Below are 12,306 nucleotides of genomic sequence, written 5' to 3'. Positions count from 1 at the left end.
AAATGGGCCATTTCCAATATGGCAGCTGACGGGGGGGCAGGCCGAATGCTTCACAGCCTCCTTCAGATGTGCGAGAACAGTCCTCACAATAAAGTACACCCTCAGCCCACTCATTCCCCTCTCTTCCCAGGCTGTTGGGTGGACATCTGCCACCAGATGGGCTCTGAAATGCAGTGAGCCAAACGGCAGCCTCTGGCCTGGCAGCAAGGACACCTCTGCTAGATGAGGTCACAGGAGCGGCCCCCAAGGCACCTGGAAGTCACACTCATCACTTACCCAGTCCAGATACAAGCCTTTTCTTTTCCCTCTCACCACTGCCCTTCTTCCTCTCTCTTTTTCCCTTCTCCTAGCCCAGGCCTGGGGCCTGCCCACTTATGCCCTGCTCAGACAGAACCCCAGGGGCTGACCCCATTGCCTTTTTAGAGGGCCTGGAACACCTGGACTCCACACAGCTTCCATACAGCTTCAGCTTCTTGGGAAATAGTTGGCAAAGGAGGATGGGGCATGTAGACAGTTCACACTCTCCTGGGAGGCAGCAGCCTCGTAAATGCACTAACATTAGACACAACTGAAAGATAACCTACCCTACATGTTCCAGACAAGGAGCATACACCCGGGGATCATCATGTCTCCTTAATGGTTCATTTGTGCTCGTTAAGTAATTCATTTATCTGATTTGCAGAATGATGCCCAAAGGTTGGACTTCTGGATCGTCAACACACAACCTCTGAGTGAGATTTTGGAATTACCACCTTCCTAAATTAGAAAGATGCCTATCTGCATTCTTCATCCCCGAGTCCCCAGGGATACTGGAGCTCACCAAGATTCACGCTAGCTCCCCAGGGAGCCAGGCTTGGCAATCCCAATCTGAAGGCCCTATACTGCCAGCCCTGCTTGACATTTGCCCCAGGGGCCTCACTGTCCCAAGCCCCACAACCAGCAGACCCTGGGCTAACTTATTGCAGCTGATTCCTGACAAAGCATGACTTTCAGGAAAGTTGGGTAATGTCTGTAAAGTCAATTAGAAAGGATTGAGGAAAGGCTGAGGACTCAGCCTCAGTGACAACCACAGTGAACAGGAACAGGGAGGGTAGACCCTGCACATCTGGACATTCCCTGGGCTTTTCCTTTTGTGTGTACCCTTCCCACCCCCACTCCCCCCACCAGCATTTCAGCTCCTGCATCCTCTCTAAACTGGTATGAGACTAATAGAGCATCCCACGGCTAATAAAGCCATGCCAGGCTATAAGGATGCAGTGAAGCCCACAAGAAGGGCCAGGCAGACATCGGCCTACACGCCTGTGCACACGGCGCCCCGCTGTGTCTCCAAGAGGCATGGGCAAGGGCACTAATTACAGGCTGTGCAGTGGTGTCAGCACCTCCTCTCGCTGGAGGGAGGCAGTTCACTGGGCTATGTCCCCGCAGGGCCCCCTTCAGGAGGACTGACGGCAGTATAGCCCCACAGGCTGTGCAGTGGGGACAGCTTGCCTTCCTTGCTTCCTGTGGGGCCGCGCCCTGGCAGAGGCGGGCAGGCGCTGGGTGCTCACCTTGTGGTCTAGCTCTGCACTGGCCTTTGGCTGTTGCTTCTGGCAGGGTGGCGAGGTCGCAGAGCCCAGGTACTGCCTGAGGGATGATGGCCTCATGCGGCTCAGGAGCTGGCTGAGTGAGGACAGCTGGGGAGGAGAAGGGAGGCCATCACTCACGGAGGGTGGCAGCTCAGTGCTTGGGCCACTTGGGGGATTCTTGGCCTGGACACCTTGGTTGGCAGCAGTGGGTCAGAGCGTGGGCTCTGGAGCCAGACCACCGGCCTCCTGGACCTGATTCACCTCTCACTTGGAGCTGGGTGACCCCTGGAGCCTGAGTGTCCTGTCTGTAAAATGGAGACAGCCACACGCCCTCTTCCCAGAAGAGGAGGGTCACACGCATATAGCACCTGACACAGGCTAAGCCCCCTCAGAGAGTGAACTAGGAAGATCTCCAGGGGCTGGAAGTCTAATCCACTTCCCTGGAGGAAGCAGACACTTGAGGTTTGGAAGAACCAAGACCAGCAGAGAGGTCTCCTCTGCCACCGCGCAAGACCCTTTCCGCCCTGGGCTGCTGCTCATGTCTGCCAGGCCACTCTCCCTGCATCCTTCTCTTTTTGTTTAACTTGTTACCGTGGGGGTCTCAATGCTCATGACAGAGAGAGGCTGTGCACTCCTCCATCACTGTGAGCGATGACTGCAGTCACCATCCCTCTGCCTGCCCCGATTCATCACCCCCAACCACCCGCCTTTTCCTTCCAGAGAATTTTAAAGCAAATCCAAACATCGTATCATTTTACCCATAAAGGGCTTCTGACAGAAAAGGATAAGGATTTTTTCAAAACCTCAATGTACTCACAGTATCACTCTCTTGCCCAACAAAATTACCGAGAATTCCTTATAAAACCTAACACCTGTGTTCAGTTTTCTCCGATTGTCTCCAAAATGTCCTTACACAGGTGCTTTGTTGAAATGGGGATTCCCCACAAGGTCCACACATTGCATTAGATTGATATGTCACTTAATCTGCTAGCCGCCCCACCCCCCATTTAAACTGCCCACCCTCTCTGAACAAATGGGCTGAGAATGCCCTCCCCCCAACCAGGGAACGAGGCCTCCATAAGTCCAGGTGTCTGCTGGGAGCCACTCCTTCCCGCCCAGCCCCTGCACCTGGTTTGGACAGCCTCTTCGAGGCCACATGCAACCCTGGGGAAAGGGAGGATGCAGAACGAAGAAGCAGAGCTAGGGGAGTTCACAGAGACACTGTCTCTTTAGATATAGCAGGTGCAGGGTGGCCAAAAGGCTAGGGCCTGAGCTCCCTGGCCCAGCTCCCTGCTCCAGCCCAGCCCTACCCGGCACACCTGGCTTCCTCCCCCTGACTCACCCACAGACACCTGCTCAGCACCTCAGCCGGCCGCAGGCTTAGACAGCCCACAAGAGCAGCTGGGCTGAGGGCTAGGAATCAGGCCCAGGCTCTGGCTCTCGGAAGGAGGCCAGGGCTGCTTGGCTGAGTGTCTGATCCCTTTAGAAGGGGAGAGGAGGAGTCAGGGAGAGAGAGAGAGGGAAGGTTCTGGGCGAAGAGAAGCACCATCTGGAGCTGCACCAAAGCCATAGCTGGGCCGCTTTGCTCAGGCCTTGCAAGTCAGGGGATGGTTTCCAAAACAGCTCTGCCTGCCCCGGGCTCACAGCTGTGCACGCACAGGGGCCAGGCTTTGCAGCCCACGCCCCCAGAAGCAGCCCTCAGGCAGGCAGCCTCGCCCAGGTTGGGAACCTCCCTGCTACAGCAGCCTGGGGTGGGGCTGGGCAGGGGAGCAAACAACAGCTCGCTAGCTCCCATGTTTTTCCTCTCACTCCAGGAAAACAGCTTCGATCAGCTCAGCAAGCTGCCGCCTTCTGATCGCTTACTCTCTTTTGTTTCCAGCTCTGGCGCCCCGGCCAGGCCCTCTCGGGCAGACAGCCCTCTCTGGGATAAGGGCTTGTTTGGGCCTCGTGGGGCCCAGCAGGGCCAGGCCTGACCAGTGCATCTCCCTGCCTTGCCCCACTGCCGGGAGCTGTCTCTGTAAACACTCAGCCCACGAGGACAGACATCTTCAGGCAAGAAGCAAATGATCACCCAGGAAGGCAGGCCTCCACTGGCCTCCTCAGTTTGCCTGGCAAGAGGAGGCAGACGAATTCCAGCGAGGCGGCTATCCACACAGCTTGTCGCTCCTGTGCTCTAATCCCAACAGTGGCTCCTACTTGCCCAGTGGAGGAGGCCAGGCTCTTAAGTATCCAGGAGGCCTCAGGTGGCCCCTGCTGCTCCCTGGAGCCTGTGTCCTGACTGGACCTTCTGACCAGACACTGCACAGCTGCCTGCTCCCCTCCTTCCAGCCCCAGCTCCCTGTCTGTCCTGCAGCGCACACCCCTGCACTTGCCCATCCTCCTACCCCACACCACCTTGGTCTCCACAGCACCCATCACCTTCTAACAGGCTATGTAATTCACTTGTTTATTATGATTATCTGTTCCCACCTATACACACTAGACTGTAAGCTCCAAGAGGGCAGTTTTGTGTACTGCAGTGTCCCCAGAGCCTCGCACAGCGCCTGGTAAGTGGCATTCGAGTAGTAAGTATTTGTTAACTGAACGACAGACTGAACAGCAGGTGAGGATGGCAGCCAGCCTTTCCTGGTAGATGCAAACCCGCATCCCCCTTAATTGTGGCAATTTGAAACCCATGTTTTCCAAACTCCACACTGGAAGATACAGCCTGACAAAAGAGGTTTCTGTGTTGCAAGAGGTGGCCTGGGATAAGAAACAAGCTGCAGACTTCCTCTCCAAACCTGTTCCACCTGTGTCTTGCCTGTCTCAGTAAAGGGCTTCTCCATCCTGTCACCTGCATAGATCTTGGGGCCTCCTTGCCTCCTCTCTCTCCCATCTGACAAGCTGCTGGCTGTACTTAGGAAATACACGTCGAATCTGACCACTTGGCACCACCCACACTGCCATCATCTCCCTCCAGGATGACTGCAGTTGCCTCCTTCCTCCCCCGCAACAGGCTCTTCTCAACACAGCAGCCAGAGTCACTTCTTAAATTTTATAAATCAGGTATTTCTCCTCTTAACAAAACCTTCCAGTGCTCTCCACTTTGTCATGAAAGTCAAAGTCCCCACCATAGCCTTGAGGTTCTGGCGATCTGAGTTCCCATTTACCTGCTGGACCTCAACTTCTGCTACTCTATCATCAGCTCTTGGTTCTAGCCACAGTGGCTTCTGTTTTTTCTCCAACCTAAGAGGACTTTGCCTGCCCCAGGGCCTTTGCACTTGTCTTTCCCTCTGCCTGGAATGCTCTTTCCCAAGAAGCCAGCCTGACTCCTTCAGGTCTGTGCTCACATGTCCCCTTCTCTGCACACCCTTATAAAACAGCATCCTCCCAACACTCCCTCTCATCTATTTTTCTCCATAGCACTTATCACTATCTGGTATGCCAAACATTTACTTCTTTCTTGGTGCCTGGGTCCGCCTCCCCTGGACCCTGAGTTTCACGAGGGAGGGACTGAGTTCTGTTCAGGGCTGTATCTTCAGTGCCCTGAGCAATGTCTGGAGCACACTGGTGCCTGAGGCCAAAACCATGCTGTTTCTGGGATATTCCCAGATTCACAGGATCAACAAACAGTAGTTTGACCCTGAGCCTCTCCCAGAACATGCAAGCCTTGGGGCTGTTGCGTCCTGACCACCTACAGAAGTCCTGTCCCCCAAATTCAGTTCTCCAGCCTTGCTCCTGCTCCCGGGGCCTCGGACTGCAGCCTGAGATGGAGAACTAAACCATCCAGGCGTCAGGGACTCCTGCCCAGCGGCGCTGAGCATCCTCTGCCCAGGCACTTACCCCAGATACTCTCCTCCTACACGAGTTGATTCTCAACCCTCGTACTTCCCTTCATAGTGAGTCAATTGATAAGGTTTATCAAGGACTCATGCATCGATGAAGGAAGAGGAAGCGATGGCCCTTGTCCCCGTACCTGCCATCCAGGACTAAAGCTCAAGGGACCAGCAGGGCACCTTCAGCATGAAGCAGCAGGTGTGGTCCAAGCTGTCACCTCAATGAGAACCAAGGAAGGGGCTGGAGAAGCAGAGATGGCACATTGCTGTGGTCAAGGGCATGGACGCTGGCATCAGGGTCCCTGGGTTTGAATCCCAGCTCCACGCTTTCCCGTTGTGTGACCCAAAAAGTTTCCTAAACACACCTGCCTCGGTTTCCCCAGCTGTAAAGGATGGATGATGGTAACGGTCATTACTGCCTGCGGCTGCTGTGAGACATAAGCTCTGAGAACAGCACTTGGGACACAGCCTGTGCTGTATGGCACAGCTGCTGTCACCAATTCAGTTGGGATGTGACGGGAGGAAAGGGAGAAGTCCCAGGATGTGCAGAGGGCAGCCGGGCTCGCCTGCAAGGAGGGCCAAGAACAGACAGCACATCGGGCCACGTCAAGGAGTTGGGAAAGGGGGCATGCGGGTATGCGGGCTGGCCGTGGGCGGCTGTGGGCCCAAGGTGGCCCTTTGAAGGCATGTTTCTGGAGGATCCGTCTGACAAGCCAGACTGGAAAGGGGAGTGCCTGCAGCCTGGGGACCTGGGAGGAGGCCGTGCAGCAGCCCCAGGCTTGCAGCGGAGAAGGGGGAAACACATCGGAGGGCCATGGGCAGGCCTGAGCTGGCCCTTCCTCCCCTCAAGCCTCCTTGAGTCTGGTGCAGCTCTGCATGGGCCGTCCTGCCCACCTCTCTGCAGCACAAGCACTGACTCATCCTTCAAGACCTGGCTTAGGACATCTTCTCTGGAAGACACTTCACAGCCCTTGGGTAGAGTCAGTCACTGTGCCCTCAGCCTGCCTCGCTCACACCCTCTCCTCTGAGGTCGTTTCCTGGTGCAGGGCCTGGGCACAGCAGGTGCTCAGCGAAGGTCTCATGAACAGATGGGCCACAGTGGACACCGGGCAGGTGGGCGACTAGCATGGTGGGAAAGCCCTGGAGCTGGGAACTACAAGGGCAGGGCTGGACCGGACAGGCTGTGAGACCCTCAGCCCTGGGAACAGCCAGGAGCTCCCAGGTCAGCTCTTCTGCTGGGGGAGGGGGAACATTCCCACCCTATGAGCCCTGTTCACTGGCGCCTCCTGGCCCAGACAACCCAGCTCTTCCTCCATTACACTTCCTCACCACTCTTAGGCCTCCCATCATGCTCCCCTCACTCTCTCATGCATAGGCTCTGGCCAATAAAAAAAACCAAATCAACAGAAAATCCTCTTTCCAGCCACTGCCAAAGGCTCCTGGTGGGCGGCTACCCTCACCCACCACCTGCTGCTGGTCCTGCCTTTCCTGATCTTCCTCTCGCTTCCACTCTGCTGACACTGCTCTGTTCTTGAGGGGCTCAGTGACCTCCCCCTGGCCAATGCCAATGCCTCTCGATTAGGCTGCCCCCCAGAGCCCTCTGGGACCACTCGGTCTTGTCCCTCTGGCTCCAACTCTGCCTGCCCCTGTCCCTAACCGCTGGGCACCTCCCATGACACTGTTTGGTTCCTCCGTTCTCCTTCACAGAGATGCTCTGTCATCAGGCTTCGCCTCTATGAAGTGACCCCTGTGCAGGCCAGTCCCTCACCCGCCCCTCCCAAGGTCTCTGCCTGGGGAACGTTCCCCTTGCACACCCTAGTAACTCAACCTCAAATCACTTGTTCACTCTACAAGTGTGCACTGAGTTCCTGTGTGAGCCAGGCAATATGCTAGGTGCTGAGGGGCAGCAGCGAGCAGAAACCATTTGGTCCCTGCACTCAGTGAACTGCTGGTGTGTATGCGAACGCAGACTCTGAACAAACACGAAATATCAGGAGGTGAACCCCATGAATAATTTAAAACAGGGTGATGGTGCCAGGGCACTTTGGGTTGGGTGGTCAGGAAAGGCCTCCTGGAGGAGGTGACATTTCAGCTGGAATTGGAATGACAAGAAGCTCCAGCCATGCTAAGTGCTGGGGGAAAGCATGTAAGGTGAAGGGGGCAGGCAGGGTAAAAGCCAGGCTGGGACCACTCTGACAAGCCAACCCAAGCGCCACCTTTCTTAGCTCCCGCCCTGCAAACACAGCATCTTGGACCCAGCCATATTGTCCACCCTGCCCTGGGATGTGCCAGAACATTCTCTGAGCACTCTGGGCAAGGGGCCCGCAGACCTGCCTTGTACACCTGCAGTGACTAGAGACGCATGGCCTTTTGCCGACTGCCTCTCCTCTCGCGTGTTGCTGAGCTAGAAGTTCAGCGGAACCCAGCAACTCTTCTGGGGCTCCAGGGAATTCTGGGGGTTGGGAGCCTTCCTCAGCTCCCTGCCCTTGGTCCTCGGGTTGCCTGCACCCTGCTGCCCCAGGGCCGCTGTGGTGAGATTCTCTGAGCTGCGGGGAGGTTCGAGTCAGAACTTTTTGGGGAGAAGAGGAGTGAGGAAAGAAGACAAAACTCTACCTCCCTCGCTGCCCAAGAATGGGCACTGGGACAGAAGAGACACTGGGAGTGAGCAGTTTTAATTTAGCAGTATTTGTTTTCAGTTTTATTGTTTTCCCACCTATAAAAAGCAACATAACCAGGGGCTGGGGGAGGAGGGAATGGGGAGTTAAGTGTTTAACGCGTATAGAGTCTCTGGGATGACAGGGAAAAAAAAGTTGATAGGAAAAAAAAAGTTAATTCTACGTTATGTATATTTTACCGTAATTTTTTTAAAAAAGTAATATACGCTCCCAGCTTACTGCTCTATCCTCAGTGCCCAGCACACACAGTAGGCCTACAAAAAGAAACTGTTGAATGCAAGGAAATGAGTGGAAAATTCAAGCTCCACGTGGCTCTCCCGGCTGGCGGCTCCTCGCCTCTGGGAAAAGCACAGGGAGCGAGCAGGCGCGGGAGAGCCACCCGCTCACCCACAGCCTTCCCAGGCCCAAAGGACAGACACCCAGCTGAGGTGAGCACTCACCTGGGCCTTCTCTTGCCAGAGAGGGAGCGTCTCTTGCTGGCCCAGCATCCGGGCAATGACCACAAGGCTGAGCTGGCTTCGCAGCTGCCTGTGAGAGAAGGAGAGAGAGGCTGAGGGGGTGCAACAGTCTGACGGGGTGGGCTGGAAGTCCACGCAGGGGGCAGGACACGCCGAGAGGTGAACATGGGAAGGCCACTCTCTCTTTGAAGTACTTTGGCTTTCTCCTTTGGTCTATAGAATTTATGGTTGATTTTACGAGCAATAAAACAGGTATGATGAGAAAGTTTTAAAAAAAAGCAGAAAAACTCCTTAAGGTCACTGCTGATTTCAGTGCGTCTTTTCTCTGCCTTTACTCTTGTCTGTTATGTGGAGATGGGGAACGTTCACCCGCTTCTGCACAGACCTTTGCCTTCTCTTTCCCTTGCAGTGTTAAAATCTTCCAGCCCTCGTAGGGTGGTAGAAGGTGGAGGACCTGGCCCGGTGAGACCAAATTTTGTAGTTTTTTTTTCACCCAGCATCCAGTGACTTTCCTTTGGAGAACCCCTCCCCGACCCAGCCCAAACCCGGGCTCCCAGGCCTGGCCCATCAGAGTTCCTGTGACGGAGCCACTGAGAGGTGGCCTTGGGGTCTTGGCTGGAACTACCAGCAGAGGGTCTATCAGCCTTTCCAGCAGGGCCACTAATCTGGCAGGAGGTGATCCTACAGCTGCGGGTGGCCATCCTGTGTCCTGTGAGAGAGCCTGGAGGGTGAAGCAGAGACGGAGGATGGAGACAGAGCCCCGACAACACCCAGAGCCCTCCGTGCCTGAAGCCTCCAGCACCTGGACCATTCGGTCAGTGGGTTGATCAGTCAGTCATTGAGTTGGGCTTCTGAGTCCAGCACCACACAGTCCTGATTCACTCAGGATGGAGGTGGTACCTCCTCTCTTTAAGAGGAAAGAACTTTGATGGAGATTTCAGACGCAAACGTTTAGGGCTCTGGTTTTCAAGGGTCCTTGAGGGCTGGAATGAGTAAAAAGAGAAGAGAGGTGGAGACCAGAAGATGGGGCAGGGGCGCAGTAGCCAGGAGAGGCTGGGGAGGGGCAGTGGGAAGAGGAGTTGAAGGCCCCTCCTGTACCTGCGCTCCCCTGCCACAGCCCATCTCCACCAAGAGGGACACATCTTCCGTGTGCCTCCACACACCGGGTGTCCCCCACGGGCAGCAGATGTCAGCCCTGGGCATGGACTTTAACGTGGCCACAGTCCCTCATTCCTGCAGAAAGCTACCACCAGGGAAGCCAAGGAGAGGTCCTGAGGCTGGAGGACATTGAAGAACATGAAGGAAGACATTTGGGCTCAAACAGGCTGCCTAGAGGAGAGAGGCCCTCAGATGTACACTGCTGAAGGGGCCTCACAGGCACTGTCACCTACATCCCTGGATGACACCACAAGGAACTGCAGGATGGGATGTCTGGAACAGCAAGTGTGGCAGCACGCAGGAAGTACTCTGAGGAAGTACTCTGAGGAGGCCAGACTCAGCCTGGCTGCTCCCCGCTGGTGCGAGGGCTCCACTGCAACTTCCCCAGGGCCTGCTGTGGCCCAGGCCTCGCCTAGGGGAGGCTCCCGGGTGATGGGGAACTCAGGGGGGAATGGCTTCCCCAAAGTGCCCATGGGGCTGGGCAGGCTGGTATCTGAACCAGGGGCCTTGTTTATCTTCTTTGATAGCACGTACTCTAGAAAGTCAAAGGAATCAAGAAAGCACGAAGCTCTTGATTAAAAAAAGAAAAAAAGAAGCAGCAGGCAGTGCCACCGCACACCAGAAGGGCGAACATGAAAGAGGGGAAATGCCCAGTGCTGGTGAGGGTGAAGGGCAATGGGGACGCGCACACCCAGCTGGTGGGAATACACATTGCGACATCAACTTCGGGAAACTGTTTGGCAAGATCTACTAAAGATGTACAGCTGCTTACCCCACGACCCAGCAGTCCTGCTTCTGGGTGCATATGGGCAGAAGTACAGTACTGAGACACCGTTAGAATGGACAAACACACCAGGCTTTCTCCATGGCACTCGCTCCTATGCGTAATGACTGTGAATGGGCCACCACTACACCCAACAGCATGGATGATCTTCACAGCGTTGTGTGAAAGAAGCCAGATACAAAAGAATCTGTGTTGATTTCACTTATATAAAGTACAAAAATGGGCAAATACAAGCTAGTGGAAGTCAGGAGACTGGTGAAGCTGGCGGGGGCGGGGGGGTTGGCGCAGGTTCTGCTCATGTTTCGTGTCTTAATCTGGGTGCTGGTTTCACATGTGTTCCACTTGTGGAAATCCACTAATCACACTTACAGTCTGTATTCTGTTGCATCTGTATGTTGCAGTTCAATAAAAGTATTACTTAAAGAAGAAATTCAGCTGGAGGAGGAGATAGGATTACCAGATCTAGCCAATAAAAATACAGGATGCCCAGTTAAATTTGAATTTCTTATAGATAAACAAAGAATAACTTCTTTAGCATAAGATGCTCCCAACCAATGTTTGTGTTTTATCTGGCAACCTTGGAAGGGACCAGCTATCCCATCCATTCCTGACGGGAATGACCTCACATTAACCAGTGTGGGGGCCTCCCTGACCCTGTCTCCCTCTAGCCTTGACCCCTTCCTGCAGAGCACCTCTGTACCTGACCTTCCAAGTCCCGAGGAGAGGCACCCCATCTGGACCGCGCCATGGGACCTAAAACAGAGCCCCTCATCCTGGTGTCCCCTACACTAGACCCCTGTGGGTGCAGCCAGACCCCCGCCTCTCACCCAGAGCCCCACCCTCCAGTTTCTCCCTGGTCCCTGGCCACACCACACACCCGCATGGCCTCCACCTCACTGTCAGCCAGGACTTGCTCTCCAGCTGTTCCCCGAGAGCCCCAGCAGCAGCTGGGCCGGGAACACAGTGGGAGGTAAATGGCCCCTCTGTGCTGCTGCTCCGAAGTGAACTTGCAGCCAGAGTCAGAAGTCCTGCATCTGGGCTTCATTAATCCAAAACCCAGGCCTGCGCGGGAGCTCCTTTACCGCAGTGGGTGGGGAGGGGCCGAGTTGGGGGTAGGGGTGCTCGCAGGCCAGCGAAGAGAGCTGGGGGTGGTTCCAGAAAGGAAGAGGCGGGCCAGGGTGGGTCAGGACAGGGCTGTTGTCCAGAAACGAAGAAAAGCACCAGGAAAAGCAGTGAGGGAGTGAATGGATGAAAAGAAACCCACATCTGAGGGTGGCGCACTCCACTCGTTGTCCCCGCCTGCCCACCACCTTTCATCCTCCCTGCCTTTTAAACACAGTCCTCTGTGCGCTCAGTTTCCAGTGCGACTCCAGGAGAGGGGACAGGACCACTTTTTTATTTTAGACTGAGAACTTACTCTACAGAAAAGAAAAAGCAAAGACTCACCCCAAACACCAACGAAACTGTGCAGGGGGCAGGCAAAAGGGCCTGGGGGCCCAGCTGAGGTTGGCCATTAGCTCTTCCCCTGTCAGAAACTGCTGACCCCACCCAAGGAAGCCTCCCTGGAACTCAAGCCAGGCGGACAAAGGAGGATGCAGAAGCCACTGGAGCCATCCCAGCCACTGTCATATAAGGCAACAGGCTCCAGCCCCCTGTGCTCACACCAGCCCAGGCCTCTGCTTTGGCCCTGCCCCCTCCACCCCCACAGGGCCCTGCAAGACCAGGACACTGGATTAGCACTCAGAGGTGCCTAAGGAGCCGGGAAATTTGGAAATGACTTTTCCAAACCCACAGTGGAGCCGGGAAGCAGAATGTAGACGCTCTGCTTCCTAGCCTCCAGTCCTCCCTCCA

At 55.3% G+C, this 12,306-nt stretch overlaps 1 protein-coding gene across 4 annotated transcripts in view; it reads right to left on the bottom strand.

Moving 5' to 3' along the window:
* Positions 1 to 12,306, bottom strand: part of FAM178B (family with sequence similarity 178 member B) — an 86,305-nt gene that overhangs the window by 14,680 nt on the left and 59,319 nt on the right. For 2 of the 4 annotated variants that reach the window (XM_070511665.1, XM_070511666.1), the window contains 2 exons: positions 8,496 to 8,583; positions 1,548 to 1,673 (listed from right to left, as the gene is read on the bottom strand). In XM_070511665.1, the coding sequence (XP_070367766.1) occupies positions 1,548 to 1,673; positions 8,496 to 8,583 (214 nt within the window). Of the gene's footprint in view, positions 1 to 1,547; positions 1,674 to 2,907; positions 3,018 to 8,495; positions 8,584 to 11,901; positions 12,074 to 12,306 lie in introns of those variants that run through there. The other 2 variants (XM_014859149.3, XM_044772918.2) reach the window with 2 other exon arrangements.

This window comes from Equus asinus, chromosome 6 (assembly GCF_041296235.1).
Source record: "Equus asinus isolate D_3611 breed Donkey chromosome 6, EquAss-T2T_v2, whole genome shotgun sequence".
NCBI lineage: Eukaryota > Metazoa > Chordata > Mammalia > Perissodactyla > Equidae > Equus > Equus asinus.
This window is presented reverse-complemented; position numbering and strand designations above follow the sequence as displayed.